The sequence below is a fragment of the Haliotis asinina genome, chromosome 6, assembly GCF_037392515.1.
Source record: "Haliotis asinina isolate JCU_RB_2024 chromosome 6, JCU_Hal_asi_v2, whole genome shotgun sequence".
Lineage (NCBI taxonomy): Eukaryota > Metazoa > Mollusca > Gastropoda > Lepetellida > Haliotidae > Haliotis > Haliotis asinina.
Window position 1 is genome coordinate 45,118,158 of NC_090285.1, and position 22,830 is coordinate 45,140,987.

General features: G+C 41.2%; 1 protein-coding gene across 1 annotated transcript in view; it reads left to right on the forward strand.

The window, feature by feature from the left end:
* LOC137287518 (taurocyamine kinase-like) overlaps positions 1–21,997 on the forward strand; it is a 43,173-nt gene extending 21,176 nt beyond the window's left edge. Inside the window, exons 2-12 of the mRNA XM_067819860.1 lie at positions 11,386–11,654; positions 11,952–12,100; positions 12,617–12,782; positions 13,579–13,759; positions 15,382–15,526; positions 15,718–15,872; positions 16,833–17,101; positions 17,824–17,972; positions 18,405–18,570; positions 18,854–19,034; positions 19,467–21,997. Coding sequence (XP_067675961.1) covers positions 11,386–11,654; positions 11,952–12,100; positions 12,617–12,782; positions 13,579–13,759; positions 15,382–15,526; positions 15,718–15,872; positions 16,833–17,101; positions 17,824–17,972; positions 18,405–18,570; positions 18,854–19,034; positions 19,467–19,651 — 2,015 coding nt within the window. The 3' untranslated portion in view covers positions 19,652–21,997. The remainder of the gene's footprint in view (positions 1–11,385; positions 11,655–11,951; positions 12,101–12,616; positions 12,783–13,578; positions 13,760–15,381; positions 15,527–15,717; positions 15,873–16,832; positions 17,102–17,823; positions 17,973–18,404; positions 18,571–18,853; positions 19,035–19,466) is intronic.
* Positions 21,998–22,830: the final 833 nt, after the last annotated feature.

Sequence of the window (22,830 nt, forward strand, 5' to 3'; positions counted from 1 at the left end):
CACACTCACTCACTCACTCACTCAGACTGTGGACTGGGTTGTTCCTTGACCATAGCATACTAAAGCACGTTGAAAGGTGCTTTATAAGTATGTTTATGTAAATACAATAATCTCGTCATGTCGTCTTTGGCAAAGTCTGACTCAGACAGGCTCACGAACTAGTCTGTCTCACAGTCCCAGAACCGCTTTGCTTTTCCTTCCGACCAGCCCTTTTTGCAATGCTGAAGCCCAAAATGAAACGTCTACATTTACTCAGCTACAGGGTCTCCCTTGTAAAGGAACTCTTTTTCAATTAAAATGGAATTATTTCCATTCTCATGCTATCAATATGTGTATATATTTATAGGCTAAGCGTTGGTCGTGCTCACAGACATACCCTACACGCAGTCTCTGAAATACCAGATCTGTTCGTGGCTACTCTTGAAGTTGATTCAAGCTAAAAGAGCATAGATTCAGTCGCATTCCCAGGGATTATTTGTTCGTTAAGGGGTATTTATGGGATTCAATCAATCAGGAGATATCAATAATATGTAAGTTATACGAAAAGCGGAAGATATTCAATATCACCGGCGGTGTTACATCAATTGACGGGCGGTAAAAGTCGCCTGTCGCGTGTATGCTTAGACGACTCATGTGATTTGACTGAGGTAAAAGTTATCGAACCAACCCCGATTTCTTTGTTCAGCACACGTAAATGCGGCAGCCTGACTCTGATGCGTGGTGTCCACAGGTTATTGAACCCTCCTTGGTGGTTAAATATGTCAGTGGGATAACATTATTAAACACGCATTAACACGTGTGCAAACACACAGTTACGAACACATATGCATACACAGACACACTTTTGCTCAAATATGAACGAGCATACACACGTGTGCATAAATAAGAGCTCGCGCTCTGACACACACACAAATACACACTCAAACGTATGTCCGAACACACACAATTATGAACGCGGGCGCTCACACAAACTATTAAAATTAACAAAATATTTTGCTTTACATCTTACTTCTTTGCATTTTTGGTACAAAATACAAAATAAGCCCTTTTATTTAAAGAATTGGTTTGACTCTTAAGTTTTCCTCGGTCTTTGGACTAAATCCTACGTTACACAAGCAATGCAGGAAGGCTGGTCTAAGAGTGAATGGGTGAGTTTAGTTCTACGCCGCGCTCAGCAATATTCCAGCGGTCTGTAAATAATCGAGTCTGAACCAGACAGTCCAGTGATCAACAACATGAGCATCGATCTGCGCAATTGGGAAGTCAGTAAGCCTGACCACCCGGTTCCCTTAGTCGCCTCTTATGACAAGCACAGTTGCCTTTTATGGCAAGTACATGGGTTGCTGAAGGCCTCTTCTACCCCGGACGTTCACGGGTCTCTAAGAAAATTGTTTTCAAAAGTAGTATGGACTAAACACAATTACTTTAACCAATGTCCCATTATTCCGGAACCGAGATTCTGCTAACATCAAGGAAGAATATCTACGCTGTGGTATCTCAGTGTGTATAGTGGTTTCTAACAAAATGTCGACTTCGCTCCTCTCGGCGCTGATGCAAACAGATAGGCATGCAAGGTGAAGGCCGCTGTCTCCACGTTGTATGCGGTAACTGTAGAACTTGGACAGATTTCAGTCTTTATTTTGCCGAGAGATGAACTTGTAAATAACCATGACCTCGTAACCCTGTCGGTGCGTGTACATCATTTCCATAATATTCACAAAGCATGTGCGTCGAATGAAAGTACGTGGAAGCCATCACGGGTTGGATGCGTTTCAAGAGATTATTTTTTTTCATTTTGTTGTCAGGTTTGTGTATAAACAGCCAGACTTAGTCATGTTTACAATATGTGTTAGTTGTCTAGAGAGAGCAACAGCACTAAAATACGCAAAAAGTTAATACATAATTACGAAATCGTTTTCAAGCATGTTTCTAGTAAATATAGTAATTATCGTCATAATTAAAACACGGAAGTAACGTGAGTGTGTTTATTTTAGAATATTACACATAGGGAAGGTTAATTAGAGTTAACCTACAGTGCCAGAATCATGCTTGTTGAATGCCGTGTAGCTTGTCTCTCTCTCTCTCATGGGAACGTGTGACGTAATACATCTATTGATATGAAATATTTACAAGTGAGGTCTTCTCTGCTCGTAGCTTCATTTACTTATATTAACAATATATATGAGCAGGGTTCATGGCGGGGTAGCTTTGTCCATTCGATCGTAAGTCCGGACATCTGAGTTCCATTCCTTGGGTACAATCTATGAACACAGGTTTATGTTCCACTCTCCGATTGCGTGACCTTTTATAAACGAGGAGTAAATTTATGCTCACTCATGTGTGACTTATCAGCACTATTTCACTACCTTAATGCTTTTCTTTTACGTGGTGCCCCCCCCGCCCTATCCCCCCCCCCCCCGCCCTATCCCCCCCCTCACCATCACCTTGTTTGAGGGTGTGAGGGTGTGAAGTTTTTGTTTTATTTATTTATTTATTTATTTATTTATTTATTTATTTATTTATTTATTTATTTATTCATCGTCGTTGTTTGGGTGGGTGGGGTTCTTTTAACACTTAACATGTCAGTCTATTGAATGAGTTCCATATTCACGTGTTCAACACCTAGTCTGTATGCTCTATACTCTGTGGTCTCTCCTATGGGTCTGCATGCACCGAGGCCAAAGTAGCATGCATCCAAATGGCCGGCGTCCAATCTAAGCACGTAGAAGTGTGACCTCCCGCCAGGGCCCAGCGTTCCGTTATATCCACAGAATTCTCACAGTTACCTGCTTTGTTTACCTGAGCGTCTCCACAACAAACTCCCCCCGCCCCTCCCCCCGAGCAGGATGTCGGTTGTATTACCTCACTTAAGAGGGTTTAGCACAAAGCGACGGCGACCACCACAGAAGCAATCCCGGTAATCGGCTTGCTAACAGACTCAACTTCTCCCCAGCTATCTAAGCGGCCAGGATGTTGCGAAACTGTCCGGTCGGGCCTTCCATGAATATTCCAAGGATCGTTGCGTCGTTCGTCTATCGCTCTATGAATTTATTCATCCGGAATAACTATCTTCGGAATGTCTGAGGCTATATTCCGCCTCTGTTGGAAATCAAATGGAATCAACCGGATCCTTTTTTGGTCCAGACATTGAATCATCCTCCAGAGAAGCCGTGTCCGAAGATGATTTGCCGACCTAGCTTTGGGTTAGACTGACTGATATTAATAAACCTACTCTCCAAATCACCTGCGAATGAGAGTGTAACAATGCTGGCACGCCATAAACAGAGATGTCTTACACAACATGTACACATACCCCATGCTTTAAAATCATAAACTCAGTCAAAAAGAAACGCAACCCCTGTGCTCAGATATTAAAAATTCGTTTGAATAAAGTTATTGCTTCCAAACTAAATTTTATTCAAAATGTGTTGAAATTATACTCATATTTAATGAAGATTACCATTCAAACAACTGTATTTTCATAAGTGTATGTTTTGCTTATTCCGTCACAACACATGAAATGACCCCGGTGACTTCCCAAAAAAAAACCACAAAAGCACGTGTAAATCATGACAATGGCAGTTAATTTAGGGGTGTATAAAAACCCTTTCGCGTTTTATTCATTCATTTGTCGCCGAAAAGCAGTGTCATTAATGCCACGGTTGAAATATCGGGACGGGTCGTCTTCAAGTTTTGGAACTGTTTCACGGCAACAAAATGTTCACAAAACAACGATATCTCGACTTTGGAGCCGCCACAACAACTTCAATTCGACCAACGATCGCCCGAGAAGTATAAGGCCAACAATCGCGACCCAAGCTTCAAGATCGGTACATCAACAAATATCAAGTTTGAGGATAGGGTCAGTTCAGACAATTAGGAACCGTCTGAAAGAAGCGGGTTTACGTGCCTGTAGACCAGTTGTTGGACTTGTACTACGCCCCTACATCGACACCGACGACTCAGGTGGTGCAACAACGTAAGGCTATGGACCGGAGTCGCATCAGGTTTTCTGACGAATCACGTTTTCTTTACATCACGATGGGTGACAGCGTGTGTATAGGAGACGTCACGAACGTTTTGCACCCATCTGCGTCCGACAGGTGGACAGATTTGTCACAGGCAGCGTTAAGGTTTGGCGGAAATCTCATACAACCAGAAATCAGACTTGGTGATCGTCCCAGGGAACCTGACAGCCCAACGTTACATCAACCACGTGGTACAACGTTACATCAACCACGTGGTACAGGCACACCTTCTCCCGATTACTGACCACAGAGGCAGATCTTTCAACAGGACAACGCCCAGCCTCATACTACACCTACAACAATGAACTTTCAGCAGAATTCCAACGTCAGTGTCTTGCCATGGCCCTCTAAATCACCAGACTTCAACCCTACTGAACACCTGTGGAATACTATGGATCGACGCGTACGTCAACGTCAGTCACCGCCACAAACTGGTGTCTGTTAGGTGAATTTTGAAATGACAATATTAAACATGACCATCTTGGTTATTATTCTGCCAAATGTCTGACTCCTGTGTTAAATAATTAAAATGCTGTGTCGCCCTAAAACTAAAGTTTAAAATCTCTGAAATACAGGGGTTGCGTTTCTTTTTGACAGAGTTTATATAATATAATGATATGTAATCAGTAACTTCTGTGATTATATATATAGCAGCGAGTGTCTTTCTCACGTTTTTGGTTACCGGGGTACTTTGTTCAGAAATATTCTGAAATATATGAAATATGAAAGCTTCAAAAATATTTTTTAATGTCAGTTATGCTTCCCATTGTTTCCTTCTGTGTTCCAAATTAGATCAAAGACGTCCTTGTTTGACTTAAAGCATGTAGAGATGGTGTTTTTTGTCAGATCGATATTCTCTTTGCCCTGAATGACACATGACCTTTTCACAAACAGAAAATCGACGCGTCGCCCTATTTGTGCATTTGGTTTGAAGCCGCTTGAAGATACAGAGGTAGTTTTATTTTAATGCCGCTTTAACAATGTTAAAGGCAGCTCACTGCTTTCATGCTAGATTTTGGCAGAATGTCTATGGTGGCGGTAAACGCTTATCGCAGACCAAAGAGCACATCGATCATATAGTGTTGTGGAGACATCATTAATCCGGACCCGGACATTCACAGTTTTAAGGGATTGTGAGCCAGACTAATAGATGTTTATTAGTAATTCAATACTCCAGAGACGCAAATCTAGATAAGTGGACAGTGCCAGTCTGTTATTTCTTATTTTTTAAGAAATTATCTTTAAACTGTTAGTTTTTTTACCTTAAAGACTTGTGCAAGTCTAGGGTTGTGAAGAGCCAAGATAAAAGGAACGTAGAAACCCAACGTGAATGCAGTGTAAGCCACAGCCTTTTCCACACTTGTAAACAACCATCGACCTATCATTTGCTATACAGTCTATTACATCTCTATCATCATCGTCGTCATCGTCGTCGTCGTCGTCGTCGTCGTTGTCATCATCATCTGTCGTACTGTTGTTAAGGTTACTGCTCACACTTCCCAGGAAAATCCACGTTTGTAGTTAAAAACGATGATTACCTATGCCACTATCATGTTTATACATGAGACACTCTGTGAGACTTCTTCCACCCCTCTCACTGAGAATGCATTAGAAACGTCGGTATTTCCTTCAGGGTATTTAGATTCTGAGTAAACAAAGATACGAAAATATTACCGGATAAAAAACTGGAGCTATCTCAGTTTCCAACCTTACTGCAAGTGGCTTCGTGTGTATTAAATACGATTTTACTAATATCACACTACGGCGGTTCAGTGGCCCAGCAGACAGTGTCGGGTGATCATGCATGGGTTCACTTCCACTTCATACACGAGACTCCGTCTTAGAGTCCAGTGTTGCGATAGGGGTAACAAACCATACTCGCTCACTACCTAGATGCCCCTGATACTTGATTGGGTAGAGATTTACGCCGCACTCAGCAGCATTCCAGCAATATGGTGGTGGTCTTGGAACGATCGAATCTGGACCAGACAATACAATGATCAACAGCATGAGCATCGATCTACGCAAATGAGATACGATGACATGTGTCAACCAAGTCAGAGAGACTGATCACCCGACCCCGTTAGTTGCCTCTCACGACTTGGATATATACTGGACAAAATAAGTTAGGGACACTGGTATTTTTATAACTCTTACTTTATCAGTGTGTCAATGAATAAATACATCATTATTTATAATTTCAAAATTTGCAAATGTCTGTAACGTTTTCGTCCAGCATATTTGCTTCAAGGTGTATGACAGACTAAGCTGAATGTCGAGCCGAATGACATATGTAGTCATTCTATCCTACGAAGAGGCGAGTTTAGATTTTCATTTTACCTAATAGTATCAATTTTTACCTTGGGTACTTGTACAAATCTGTACGGAGACGTATGTGCGACGACGTCAGTATGTTAACGTAATCATCAGCGTCACCGATCTTGGCCACATGATCCATTCATTTGCATGGTACGACAAAGCAAAGTTGATGGGGTCTGATCGCACACGAAAAGCAGTGTGTATTTATTTAACTTTTGTTCAGCTTCTACTATAGGTGAAGAAATAATTGCCATCAACTCCCATCATTTACGTTCATCATCTTGGGATGTACGATGCTCTGACTTCACGTACACGCTGGCTCACGTTTACATCTAAGAATCAAATTTTATGTATGTTATAACAGCGTTGGGCACGTGGTGTTTTTGTTGAAATAAGAATCGTTCGAGGGGAAAAAATGTCGGACGAGAATGGTGATCCCTTCACCACACATGTTCTGGGCGTATACAGACACAAGCCAGGGGATTCCTGTTGATTGCTAGCCGATAGCAGACAAGATATGTCTAGGGGGTTTCGTTGCACGTTATTACGTTGCTATGTACAACGCCATCCCTTGCAAACAACTGTCTGAGGATAAAATGCTTTAGCAGCAGTTATCTATGTTAAAACAAATTTATCTTAAGCGTTCTTCAGAACTCACCTCAAGCCTGTGGTCGTCTGTTTCCATAATGAGATATGTGTCACTCAAACCGAATTGAAAAGTCAGTAGTGTTGTATTGGTATTGTATTTTCGTTTACCATTGCTTGTATATTTGTTGGAAAACGAGTTCGACTCCCATCATGGCTTCAGTGTGTGAGGTCTATTCCCGGTGTTCCTCTTCATGATGGAATATAGCTTAGCCCGAGCCTGTCTCACAGTCCCTAGGCCGCATTATTTACCCCACTACCCAACCCTTTCTGCAACGATAAAGCTCTAAATGAAGTACGTCTGAATATAGATTTATATAATATTGATAGTAACAAACAAACCTATTTAAACTAAAAAGGACCCCCGGGCAGATCAGAGATCTTCACTTGTTTCATTTAGAGTTTTGACTCTACATGGGGTGCTGGCAGTAGGGAAAATATTATGATTCATGGACTGTGAGACAGACTACTTAGATTCTCTTCAGTTTCTGAATCTCCCATTATCCCGATGTTCTTTTCAATTTAAGTTGAATTGCTTATTCCTGTTCATATCAACTGTATGCAGAGACTAAACGTCAGTCTGTCACAGTCCATGAACTACGTATTTTCTCTATCGCTCAGCCCTAAATGAAGCAAGTCTAGATTTCTTCAGGTTTGAATTTCCCATCTCGCTGACACTCTTTTTCAATCCAAACGGAATTGTTTGTTCCAACACGTTCATATAAATTCAGACACTAAACATTAGTCTAAACCTATCCCCCACACAGCCGTCCTAAAGATTAGGGTCGGTGGTGGTATGGTTATGGCTTTTCTTCCCTACGATGGAGACCGGGTTCGATTCTTCACACAGGTGCGGTTGGTTCTATAGCTTGAATAAAGAAAGACATAATTAAACTCGTAGTTGAACTGAACAAACCCCCGTTTTGACTTCAAGATTCATGCTCCGGCGTTTCAGCAAAAAGGATTGGTTTGAATCACCTAACCCATTAAAGAACATCTTGAAGATGTCTTATCTGGATTCGCCTTCCATTAACCTTAACAAAACGGCGTATTAACGAATGAGATTTTGTGCAAATTTCTCTTTTTTTAATAAAAAAAAAAACTTTTCGGAACCGTCAGTGTAGTTCGGAATGTGCTGTCTGTCAGCTCGCGGCTGCTCTCTGTAATTGTGTTACTCAGACCCCTTTATCAAGTTTCTCTTCGGGGGAGGGGGACGAGATACGCTGCTCTCTAGCACGTGCTGCGGCGGGATAGATTTATATTGGTGGTAATTCGTAGCGAATATCACCATGAGCTGGCTTGTATCTCAGGCTGACCCGGAAACGATAGCCCGACCCCTGACAGGTGCGCGAGCATTCCAGGTCTCTGGTTGCAGATTTGAGTTGGGTTTGAAATACAAACGTTCGTTGTGTACGAACTTGAGACGAGCGAGGCAACAGAGAATTAAAATAAATGGAGGCGCATTTTGTGATAACCATCACATTCTGTTAGTCGTATGTCTTAAATCTTGGCATCGTGTAACTGAGTGCGTATGGTTTATCGCATGGTTCCGGGTCTTCGTAAGATGAGCGAACGCTTTCACCACCATTATGTTACCCCACAGCACCTTGTGCCGAGAGCGACCCCTGAAGGTCCTATGTAAAATACGGCATTGAAACCATCTGTATCTAGAACTATACGAAGCTCGAAACAGTTTAAAATTGTACGTTTTCCACTGACTAGATGTCTCACTGACTTTTTCACACTTGCTTTGACAAACCGGTTTTTTGTTTATAGTATCGTTGTGAAGAAGCCTGTTGTAAAATACGCTACATCCTTTCTTAGCTTTGAATAGTATTTCCAAATTAGGGGGAATAAAAGGTAAGTCTTTTTAAATATTACATTGGAACGAGTATGATTTCGAAGATAATAACCCTGTATATTCAAGGAAATTTGTTTTTACCCCATACAGTTCTACGAATTCTTTATAGGGAAGAAATGTATTGTCATCATTTAAGAAAATTACAAACTTTACGTTTGATTTTAGGTACTGATCATATACTACTGTTTTTTCCCCTTTTGTTACCTTGTGATTTGCCCATATATAATGTCTGCTGAAAAGGTCATTTTCGTATTTACTTTGTTCTTGTAATTCAGACCAGGCTTGGGATACATGAGTTTTGGAATGTAGTGTGTCTTCAGATACAAATGTCCCATTTTTGCAGGGTTTAGTTTACTCACTGATTGTCGGGTATATAAAAGAGTGTTTAATTTTGTGTCATTTACGAAAAATCTTCTGATCCATGATATTTACTGGGACTTAATTGTTTCAAGTATTTCTGGTACTTTTAGACCACCTTCTTGGTAAGTTTTTGTTATGAGACATCGTTTTATTCTATCAGGTTTACCTTTCGAAATAGAAGAGAAACATTTCTCTTGAAGGTTAATTATCGTTTCTAGTTTAAATGATAATTTCTGAAAAAACATGCTTATCTGCACTTATCTCTTAAAAACTACATAGGTTTAGCATTTCTTACAACCTCGGCGAAAGGCTAGGTTTTATTTCACTAGGAGCAATTTCACAGCCGATGGCCCCAGAAATAGTCTTTGCACATCGGACCCTTTTGACGAGTCGAACCCGGATCGAGCGAACACTTTGAGCAAGGTTACCTACCGTCCATTATAGTATTACTGACGTTGAGCCTCTGCATGGATGTGTACATTGTGTCATTTCAACCTTGTCTTCTCCAATAATTCAGATCGGGATAAAACAGTCACACATTGTATGAATTGAACCCCAGTCCTTGGCGTGAAGAGAGAACGTTTCCACCACTATGCGCCATCACCTCACCTTATGTACCAAGTATCGATCAGTGAATGAGTGAGTGAGTTGGTTTGTGGCCGCTTATAGCAATATTCCAGCAATATTACTGCGGGAGACATGAGACATGGACTTCACACATTGTATCCATGTTGGGAACTGAACCCGGGTCTTTCCGTGACGAGCGGACGCTTTGACTACTAGGCTATACCCCTTGCCCCTAGGACTGATCACAATAGACACACGGCGTAAATATATACATGAACACGGCCCGTCTCTGTTCGGATTTCAAGCCTTCTTTGATTCAACTCTCGATTACATTTAAGTTTTTAGTGACATGTATGAGGCGTTTAAGTCAAAAGTCTACGAAGCAATAAAACATACCTATTTACTTTACCCTATATCCTTCGTCAGCACTATGAAAATGTCAAAGCCTGCATACGATATGTAACTCTACACATATCAATACACTGACGTCACGGTGTCTTGTTCACAAAGGGGGATATGGAACACAGTATTTCTTCGAATGTTTCCTTTCTAGATGTATGTTCACTCGCAACACGAAGTTTTTGTTAACAATATCAATAATGATAATAGCTTCCATAGAAAGCATAGACGTGGAGAAAGACAGACTGTCTTTCTCCAGTTCAGGTTAGACGTATGACGTATAGACGTATGGTACCATTTACTATCATTATTACTGTTGTTTTGCTCTTACAGATATTTATATAAACGTATGTAATCATGATACCCAATTATTGGCGTGAATTGCAAAAACTAAGGTAAAAAATACCTATACCACATATAAAAGTGGATAACAAAGCAAATACTCCTGGGGAATAGAACCGGAGACTTAAGCGTGACTAGGGAACGCTAACCACCCCACCGCCCGGTTCAGACGGAACGATGATGAGATCGCTGTGTATAGCGAGTGTGTGAGTGAGTTGTTCTGGGGCTTGGAGTTTTCTGAATGAAGACGTGACATCAGTTTGATATTGGTGGAAACGAAGACGGTGCGATTTTCGGGCGTTTAATATACCCTCCAGACAAACAACAGGTGTTGACAAACCTCGGAACAAAATTAGGGCGAAATGGGGTTCGAACCCGCCATCATGTTTCTTGACAGCATAATGAAGCAACGCCTTTTTCAGTTCTTTAGATTTTTGGGCTTCCCCGAGAAAGGTCGTTAAGCCTAATGGTGCAGTTCCCAACGTATAGTCTGTCTAATAATACCTGAACCACATTATTTTCCCTTTCGCCTTGGCCTTCTTGCAGGTCTTAAGTCCTAAACGGAGCAAGTGTAGATTCTGAATTTCCCGTGTGACCATTTCAGTTTAAATGGGTTTATTTGTTACTGTTTATTATCCTATATCGTATTCTGAGACTAAGTTTTAGTCGAATCCCAGTTTCCGATGTTCAGTAGTAATGTATTTTTATCATTTACACAAGCAAGTGTCCTGACTGGAGAATTTCTGGGCAAACTAGGACGAAACTATCGAAGCTCTTGTGCAAACTCCACCAATACTGATCAACGAAGACATTTTTGACCAACGTCAACACCGTGCAATATTTAAAGTCACGTTTGTGTTACAGGATGTGAAAACCTGGACAGCGGCGTTGGCATCTATGCTTGTGACCCAGAGGCCTACACGACGTTTTCTGAAGTCTTTGACGCGGTCATCAAGGACTACCACAAAGTTCCAGACAACAAGCCAATCAAACACCCAAACTGCGACTTTGGCGATGTCGATAAGATGAAGCTAGAAAACCTTGACCCAGAAGGAAAATATATCATCTCCACCAGGGTCAGAGTTGGAAGGTCACACGATGGACTCGGATTTCCGCCAATTCTTACCAAAGAGGTTCGGGGTTTTCAAAATTTATTTTGATTTAAATATCTTTCTATTCAGGATCAGCCGAACACGAGTTTGTTAGAATTAAATTCATTGCACAGCATGCCGTAGTCAGTCCTACAGACCCGAAACAAATATAGCCATGAAAGCAAGTCTAGATTTCCAAGGTTTCAGGATCTGACAATGTAGAAAGTCTAAGGACCCCTTTCCATTATGTTTTATATTTTTCACTACGAACTGTTTTTTTCTATAAAGATGTTCATTTCACAGACTAGTTGTAAGTCTATTCATGCCTTTTCGATTCAGCAAAGAGAGGAGATGGAGAAAAAGACAGTGGAAGCCTTTGATTCGCTCCCTGAAGAACTGAAGGGAACATATCACCCATTGACAGGCATGACACCGGAAACACAGAAGGAGTTGACTGATGAACACTTCCTGTTTAACGACCATGACAGGTATAGGTTACCTCCCTTATATTACAAACCTTCTTTTTTAAAGGTTAGACAAAACCAAATACATGTATATTCCATTTATTTGCATAGTGACGTTATATTTTATTTTTAAAAATACTAAGAGATCAATTACATGTACAAGAGTGCATAGAAGCAATTAAATAACTCCTTGTTCCAATACAAGAAGCTAAATAGACGAACCAACATTTCGCACTAAACGTCAACTGCTTGAAAATACCCGTAGTAACAGTCAGTGTAAGTCATCAGTTACAAATGACTGTACTAAATATCGAAACATATGGTCAGTTTAAATTGTAAAAGTGGATGTACATGTGACAAAATACAAAACTCTTACACAAAATTACCCAAACATAGCTGTCAGATGATTCAGTCTGCACTGAAGGTTCTGGACGAAAATTGCTTGTTAACGGATGGATTCTGATTTAGTGTAGAGTAACCTGTAGTGTCATCAATGAAATGAATTTAATTAATCAAAGTTACCTAATGAACATGTTTCAGATTTTTGCGTGCAGCTGGCGGCTACAACGACTGGCCTACTGGCAGAGGCATCTTCTTCAACAACGACAAGACCTTCCTTGTGTGGGTGAACGAGGAGGACCATCTCCGTCTAATCTCCATGCAGAAGGGCGGCGACTTGGGAGCCGTCTACAAGCGTCTAGTAACGGTAGATACTCATTATTACATCTACACCTTTCAAGGGGCGGTGGGGTAGCCCAGCGGTTCGAGCGTTCGCTCATCAGGCTGAAGGCACGTATTTGATTCCCCACAATGTATTAAGCCCCATTTTTGGTGTCCCGAGCCGTGATTTTGCTGGAATATTGCTAAAAGCGGCGTAAACTCGTATTTGTCATTCAGAAGACTGATTACGACTCAACGTAACCCTGAAACAGATAAATACGGGCAAATATACTTGGTGGTTTTATTATCTGACAAACTGGTATTACGACACCAGCAATAACGGTTATAAGCAGCTGACGCTGTCAATCAGCGCCACTGAGAACCATCAGAAAGTGATATAAACTTATTCAGCCTGTCCATGTCGACCTTGAACTCTATGACCAATACCGGTTGGTAGACCTTGTTTTGACTTACGATAAATTGTTATGACACCTTTATCATAAGGAAACGAGGCTTGAGGAAGTGAGTTTGGTTTGCGTAACCTCTGGCAATATTCCCTCTATATCGGGGTAATGGGAAAATAAAAGGGATCGGTGTGGCGAACGAACGCGTGAACCACTAGGCTACCGAACGCATGGACTACCATGTCAGAACAGCAGTGATGATGACACGACATGTCATCTTTGACGTCTTTGGATCACATATTTAGAAGCTGGAAATCAGAAAGAACAAGTATATGTGGATGACAACTTCTTTAATTCTAGAGCACGAGGTTTCTATACAAGTTCTTGTATCGTTTTCAAGTATGTACATCTCCTTTTACAATAAATATCCATTCCCAGGCTGTCAAATCCATGGAGCAGAAGCTGAAATTCGCCCGGAACGAACATCTTGGATTCCTGACGTTCTGTCCCAGTAACCTTGGAACCACTCTCCGAGCATCTGTTCATATCAAGATCCCAGCCGTCGCTGCCAAGCCCGACTTCAAGGAGATCTGTGACAAATACAACCTTCAGGCCAGAGGTGAGAAACATATAGAATCTGATACCATCCTCGATGATCAAAGCAATTTTGGATGGTCCGATAAACCCCTTCGTGGAAAAGCTGCAAAGCCGAACTGATATCCTTTATTAACCATTGATACACCATGTACACTGCTCAAACCAAGCTGTGGAACCCCGTATACTTTATATCAAGAGTAGTTAGCTCTTTCCATTCGAAGGACGAGATACCACGTCTGAGGGGTCACAACCCTCCAGTTCGAGACTATTTTTAGCAACATGTCACTTACATACGAGGGACGTGACATCATGTCTCCATGGTTACAACGGTTGACGTGAACCATGAGGAGCATAACATCAAAATCCATATGAATTGATTTTTTCAAAACATCATCATTCACTTTTATTGAAATATTCCAGACCTAAAGAGAAAACATTCGGCCGTCTTTAGCCCAGAAACATTGGAAATACAGGGATTTTTGTAAAACTAGAAACATAATTGAACTCAGACAGCAGTGTGGTAATTGTGACAATTGTTTTCAATACTGTGATTACACTACAGTGGAAGAAGAAGCATATTTTAGTAGATTGAAGAGTCATCTCCTAGAACTATAGCGTCATGACATTCAAAGAACGATTGAAGCTAGTGTTACCCGTGGTAACAGTTACAAGAGCAGTCAACAGTCAAAGAACATTGCTAACAATCAAACGTCAAACATCGTAACGGCTACTCACATATGGCAGATAGAACTTGGCTTGCAGTCCTATGAATTTTTCGCCAAACGTCAAGATCATATAGCAGGGGTTTTTTTGGCCAGGGGAGATAATCAAGTAATTTCTATATACTGCACTGTCCCCAAGGATATACGGCTAAAAAACTGTGAAATACGTTTAGTATGAGTAGACGAGTTATCCCGTCCCCCATATGGAAACACTGTGAAAAACCGGACGTAATATCTCGTCCATTGAATTCAGAGGCTATGGATGGAAAATCTAGTCGTATGCAAGGGTTGTATATGCCCGGGCGTGATGCCACGTGCTTACGATACATGTGCATCTGTGAAAAAATGACGTCGTGTGGGAATAGTTAATTTGTCAGGGATAAGTTAACTACAGTGATATGGAAAATGGGAACATGAAAGAATTTGTGAACAGAGTACCAACAGTTGTTCTCTACGTTCTTTGAGTCGTATACAAGCTTTAGATTATTGTGTTTCAAACATACGTAATCTGTCAATAGGTTTACTAGACACCCTGATCATATTATATGAAGAATTCTTGTATTCCTTGACTTTCTTTAGTAGTATATAAAAATAGCATTTTACCTTCGGTAATTAACGAATCAAAGGCAAATGTATTTATGCGGCAATGTATGTCTTCCATATTCGGTCTATGTTGTTTTTATCTGTATGCTTGACGTAAGGTTTGACTGACGGGATCGGCTCTGTCAAGCTCTCTGACTTGGTTGACACGTGTCATCGTATTCCAGTTGTGCAAATCGATGCTCATGCTGCTGATTACTAGACTGTATAGTCCATACTCGGTTACCTACAGACCACCGCCATATTGCTGAGTGTTGCGTAAAACTAAACTAAACGCACTCACCATGTTAATTTTGTTAAATTAAATCTCCTGGGTTTTTAGGTATCCACGGCGAGCACACCGAGAGCGAGGGTGGCGTCTACGACATCTCCAACAAGCGCCGTCTTGGTCTGTCGGAGGCGCAAGCCGTTACTGAAATGTACAACGGCGTGAAGGAGATCCTAAAACTAGAGAAGGAACTGACATGGTGAGAGTTTGCTTGGTTGCCTGGCTGTTTAACTGAGTTGTTCATACCGTCTACCACTGGTTTGTTGGTAGGATCTAATGCTTTCAGACTGCGATGCAGCTTGACGTAAAACAACATTCAGTCGTGTACGAATACTTGATTAATAGCGTAGCCATTCCTGTGACCCTGTCTGTCACGTTTCTGTGCTTCAGGAGCCCCGATAGTCTGGAGGCAATGTACGACCACGTGACCAAGGCTAAAAACTGCAAGTCATTGATGAAGAAATACTTCAGCAAGGACGTCCTTGAAAAGTGCAAGGACAAGAAGACGTCCCATAATGCCACACTTGCAGACTGTATTATGTCAGGTAAAGAAAAGAACGAAGCAAAATAGTCTAGTTTCTTTCCGTATTTAAGAGGAGCTCAAACTCTCTGAATGTTATTAAATCGAAATATATTTTCCCTTGGCAATCTGGTAAGGTTCTGAGCAAGCACTTGAATTCGGGGCCTGGTCGTCAGGTTTCTTTGTTGCTAAGCGTTAGGTCACCTCAAGATAACACGCGCCTGTTTCATGACACACTGAACTGTAGGCTAGTTGTATGCTACTGTCCGATAATAATGAGTGAGAGAGTATGGTTTTATGCCGCCTTTAGCAATATTCCAGCAATATCACGGCAGGAAACACCAGAAATGGGCTTCACACATTGTTCCCGTGTGGGAAATCGAACCCGGGTTTTTGGCGTGACGAGCGGACGCTTTAACCAGTGGGCAATCCGACCGCCCCTTTGTCCGAAATAACGTACATGGTTAGTGATGTTTAGAACTGATACCCCTAGCTACGAGCGTTACAAATACTTACACACCCGGTATAATTTCTAGAATGAGAAACTAGAGCACAAAAGAATTTTGAATGCAGTAAATGGGCACCCGGTAGTTTGGGTGCTTATGTAGTCAAATGCCTTTCAGCGTCTGAAAAGGTACACATTGTAGGTTGTAAAATTTATATACCAAATAGCTGATAATGAAATTCTAAAAATACTGATACACCGACCAGAGTAATAATGATGTAGGCTAACAGCATATTCGCTTGGTAAATGGCTCCATTAGTCGTGGAAAACTGTTATCGTCAATGTTATGATCATTAACATCATTATCAGCATCATCATCAGCAGCAGCAGCATCATCATCATCATCATCAATATGATCATAAATAAAGGAAGGCACTTGGGAAGTTAGGGATACTCATTATTTCATTTAGTTTAATTTCATTGCTAGTGGCCCTTGTGTAAGTTCATGTCTAACAGAATGTCTCTCCACCCTTCTACCAGGAGTTAAGAACCTCGACAGTGGAGTGGGCATCTACGCAGCTGACCCAGAATCCTACAACACATTTGTTGAAATCTTTGACCCAGTCATCCGGGACTACCACAAGCTGTCAACCAAAGAGCCGATCTCCCACCCGCCGTCAAACTTCGGCGACATCGAAAACTTGGGTTTCTCTGATCTTGACCCCGAAGGCGAACTCATCGTTTCCACCAGGATCCGCGTTGGAAGAAGTCACAAAGAGTATGCGTTCCCCCCTGTTCTTACAAAAGAGGTAAGCAAATACACGGCACATCCTTTCTTCTCGTTGGGAGGTTAAGAGATGCTGGGATGTGGTATAGATAAGATCATGGTTCTTGAAGCTGCAGCTGTCACTGATGAATGGCGGGACGCCATGACACTTTACGTAATAACTGAACCCCAAATCAGCTGGTATTTTCATCGTTTTATTATCAGATGTGGAGATACTTCAAGTTCCTGTTTCAATGATAGTGCTGTTAACAACAGATATGGCGACTGAGCTCAGATATTTTCGGGGTGTATTTGTTAATTAACGTTGCGCTGGTTCATCCTTTAAGAACACCTCTAAATCATAGATCAGAGGGTGTTTAATATTTTGAAAAACACACACTCACTCTGAGACAGGATACAAGACTCAGACAGAGGAAAATATGCATTACCTCATTTGATACAGAAAACTTAGTGCATTTAAAATGGCGTTGGTACTTTCAATATGGCGGCAGCACAGACACGTTGGTGTCTTCTCCATACGTAACATGCCTACACTGATTCAAACATTCCATTCACCCCTTGTTTAGATCCAAGATGCGATCAAACACTTGGAGAAGGGTAAATGTGGCTAATTTATAAGTAATTGAGTACAACAAAATAACACGTTTAACGACATTGTGACTTCACTTAGAACCCAAAGACACTTATGCTTATATCCTTGATTGCTCTATGTTACACTGTCATATCACCTGCCCATGTCCCCAGGACCGCGAGGCTATGGAGAAGAAGTGTCAGGAAGTTCTAGGATCCCTGGAAGGGGAGCTGAAAGGCTCCTACCACCCTCTGACGGGCATGACACCGGAAATGCAAGAGCAGCTCACCAAGGATCACTTCCTGTTTAACGATCATGACAGGTGACTTCTGTTGTTGTGGCGTGAAATGTTTACACAGTTGGATCATCATCAAAAACTCGATGTGAAGTTTCCCAAACATAATCACAACAACTCTTCATTAAAAATATTGCGCTTCGTATCGATGGCGTATACGCTACTGAAATGTTACCCCACTGAGCGGATTCTGGGGTATGACGTCACTCCCACAGACGGCTAACCACAAAAACATAGAAATATGCAGAAGAGTGGGTGGGGCTAACGTGGTTTTCGTTTTGGTGCATAGTTATAATTTTTACTTTTTTCATAAATGGATGGTGCAGATGAGGCATATATTCATATTTGAATGGCGTTATGTAACAAAATGCATAATGTTTAGCCTTTTCATAAATGCTTTAATAGATTATTCTTTGGTGTTGAATGTACTTGTTCAATATTGTAATTGGATTTTTGTAGGTTCCTGAAGGCAGCCCGTGGTTACGACGACTGGCCAACTGGGAGAGGCATCTACTTCAACGACGATAAGACCTTCCTTGTGTGGGTGAACGAGGAGGACCATCTTAGGATTATCTCCATGCAGAAGGGCGGAGACATCGGAGCTGTCTATAAACGGCTAGTGTCGGTAAGTACATCTCCACTGATGGTCTACTGTCTACTGTCAGTTGGGTTCGACATACCTTAAGCTTGCAATGTATATACAGCGTGTAAGCTCGTATTGGTGGTCCCGTATCCTACTGGTAAAATCCGCTAGAACTGCCTCAGAAAATATATCATTAAGGGTTATTACCAACACCACGGTTGTTCCCGACTCTGGTACAACAAAGGGACGCAACTCTGCAAGGATATTTACGATTTTGATATCAGTACGCCTGGGTGTGCACTGAAGGTAATCCCTGTTTCCCCAGGCTATACAAGAAATGGAGAAGAAGCTGAGCTTCGCTAGGGACGAGCGGCTGGGCTACCTGACCTTCTGTCCCTCCAACCTGGGCACCACCCTCCGTGCGTCCGTCCACATAAAGATCCCCAAACTTGCCGCCAAGAAAGACTTCAAGAACATCTGTGAGAAATACAAGTTGCAAGCAAGAGGTGGGTGAAATACTAGCATTGTTGTAAGGCTATGAATTTCAATAAAGAAGCACAAGTTTATTCATAATAGTATCTGTTCACCCAGCAGTGAATGGGTACCCGATGGGATAAGTCCGACTAATAACCCTTTAGCACCAAAGTGAGCTTTGGTTATCCGGGGTAATTATTTCTCGGCGCTCTGAGCATGCACAACATAAGCGGGTCCAACCAAATGGGGATGTGCCCCAATTCCTTTCTCTTTTTGTCCTGAAGGTTTATTAGAAACCCTAGCGAAAACGGATGTAAATGAAATCTGCACCCTCCTTTTTTCACACATCCATCCACCCCTTTAAGAAATATCTGTTCACCCCTGCACAAGAGCGTGGATACAGGCTCTTTATAGACGTCCATTAGTATTATTTCTGTAAAGAACATGTCTTCGATGTTGTTCAGGTATCCACGGCGAGCACACCGAGAGCGAGGGCGGTGTCTACGACATCTCCAACAAGCGTCGACTTGGTCTGTCTGAGATCCAGGCCGTCCAAGAGATGGTGACAGGAGTACAGGAAATCATCAAGCTGGAAAAGGAGCTCCAGAAAGGAAAGGGGAACAAATCATCATCATGTGCCATCTTGTAAGCTAACCCCTCACCTCTTGTACAGGCAGCCGCCATCTTGATCCAACCAGTGTATCTGTGCAGCCGCCATCTTCAAAACCATTGGCCGCCGTTTTGATTCAACCAGTACGGTGATCAGGCCGCCATTTTGAATTTACCAGTACTTATATACGGATATCATTTTGAAATGTCACTCTTACATGAGCCCTTGAACATCATTTCTGTAGTCACAGTTTTGTTTGTATGTCTATTAAAAAAGACGTTTATATGACAGCAGTAGACATTTTTATACAGAGTCGGTTCTTCAAAGTATCACGTGACATTCATCGTTTCTAAGCGTCACCTTTCAAGATGCAGATATATCACGTGACAGAAGTCGGCAGTCACCGGCTAAATCCGTACATCATCGGTATGAAAATGTCTATTGTTTTACCGGGCTGATGTGAGTCGTCGTGTTATCGATTATTTTTCAAGCATGCGCACTGCTTGAATCGGTGACGTCAGTGCCAAAATATATATGTATGAAACACCAATGATCTTCCTCCAAGTTAGATATTCTCCAGCCAAAGATAACTGTGAATAAATGTCAATGCTCTCTTTACGTTAGTGTCAGGAATGCTTACAGTACGTACTTCAAGATTACAATGTGTTCGAGTAACAATGCTTATATGCAATAGATTCTTATGCAAGTAAAGCTAAAGTTATAATATGTTATTACAAGGAGCATTTGATTATTACACTAACTCAACGAATACGCTTTTATTTGTCGCTGGTGTAATATTGGATGTGTTATAAATGTAAGCTCTTCATAGTCGCTGCTTCTAATCAACTGTAATTTATTCTACAACCTATATTGTAAATATAGGTTCGGCGCCTTTGACACGAACCAAAAGTGACGTCATCATTAGTTACAGGAGGCACCTGGTCTCAGTAAACTATAGCTGCGAAAATACAACCTTTTGCTCCTATTATAACGCACACGTCTGTCAAAAAATGTTCCAGGTTAAAAATAGCTTTCAGTGGCTCTTATGTAGAGCTCTCACGATCCTGAACCACATTTTTCGATTGAAATGGGTTCATTATTTACTATCAATATTACATATATTCAGGTACTGAGTCTAAGGCCTACAATTACGATGAACCTCCCACTGCTAGCCAAGAAGTACGCCTTTCCACCAACACCAATTGCCCCGCCAATTAGTTAAGTGGTTAAAGCGATACTGTTAGAATATACCAATAGCTACATTAATATGCATCTGACCAAAGGTCAATCAGCTGACGAAAATGATTACCATTATGATATCATTAGACCCAAGCCTCCTTCAACGTCTGATTAAAGTTTCAAGTCAAAAGGTTGTATTTTCTCAGATATAGAATTCTGCTTTATTGTGTAGAGGATTATTTTTCTACTACAATATAGCTCATATTTTTGCTTTGTTGTTTTATTATTCATTATGCCAAGCGCCTTGCGTCTGTATTTGTAAAGTTCGGTGGCATTTTTGTCTTGCCTTCATTTCCGCTCATGCGCAGGCGGTAACATCGCTCAAACAGCGTATATATTTATGGATATGTATTTTGCTATTCTTCTATATTGGTATTTCACTTTTATAACACCTTTTGTACTTGATGGTTCTATTTTTAATCGTACCAACATGAAACTTATAGAACAATTCTGTCCCTCTTTCCTTCTGTAATTGTTCATCCTGTAAACCGGAACTACTCAACTCGAGTATTGGGACTTAAAAGATCATTACAAGTGTTCAGGACTTTTGTCAATACATACGTTAGTAATTTTGAAAACAGTTTTAGAAAAAACAACATTAATTTTGTCCATGTTTTGTAAACAGCTTTTCAAAGAAAGACGGTCATTAGCAACAACGCGCATATTAGAACAAGGTTGTATCTTTTATACATGTTGTTTATGGCGAAATGTCTAAATGGCTTGGCTGATAAACAGAGAGAAGACCAGATTCTCTCAGAAAAGCCATGATTACATATCTAAAATAGTACCTAACTCGTTGTGTCGACTGACGGTGGTTAAGTTGGTGCAATACAAGCGGTTAGCGCAGTTGAATGCGGTATGTTCAATGTGGAAGTGTTTCTATTTATCCCCGTAGGTTGTAGATGCCAGTAAGGTCGGCACAAGCGGTATATAGTATCTCTTTGTATTTATTTATTGCCGAGATATATGTGATTTTTGTATTAATAATCTCCGAAGACATGTGATATAATGATAAGCCCGTCTCTTGTGAACATTACTCGAAGCGTGTTGTTTCAATAAAGGATGGGCATTGTGTAAAGGCGTCGTGTAATGTATTTGTAATAACAGCTAGCATGCTAAGAATAAAATGGTTAAAACTTCAAAAAAGTTTGTTATGTCTGTTTATTTTACACAAAATGCAAAACTGTCCACAGCTTCATGCAGTGGGTAGTCCGGCAGTTAAGGCCGAAAACCTGGGTTCGATTCCCACATGGGCTCTGTGTGTGAAGCCCATTTCTGCTGCCCCAACAGCATGTTGATGGAATGTTGCTAAAAGCGTCATTAAACTCAATTCACTCACTCATGCTGCAGGTTTAACCATACCGACACTAGCACGCACTTTCACAAACTATTGTATTTTTAGTACAATATATACAATTAATTTTCGCAGCTGTTGCTGTCTCAGCGTATCTCCTGATAAAGGACCAAAGACTCAAAGACCCTCGATCAGAAAGGTGTAATCTCACATGCATGAGAGTTCACTATGCTGACGAAATGCGACGGAACTTGATTAATGCAGTCACTAAAATCATACTGAAGTCATATGTCGTGGAGGATAGTACCGATCAAAGGGAACATATGTATTATCGTCCAAAGGACATCAGGCATCTTTATCTGGTTAACACAAGATTTAATTGATTAAAAACATTGAAAATCTCACAAACCAACATATGCTGACCCTAACGCCGTCTGTAGTAAACACCTCCTCAGTATTCAACACCTTAATTCCTTGGTGTCTGAACGTAGCAGTTAGATGGAATTCTAGTGTCCTTACTGTAACGCGCATGCGTTAAGAGAGAGCGTGGACAGTCTCTTGAGTTGATTCAAGATCAGAAAGTACCCAGGGCGCAAATGGTTGAAAGCGAAGGCGTTTTATATAAGGGAGGTAACTCTGATTAAACCTCTAGGGAAAGCTGCGTCCTTTTCTTCTTGCGTTTATA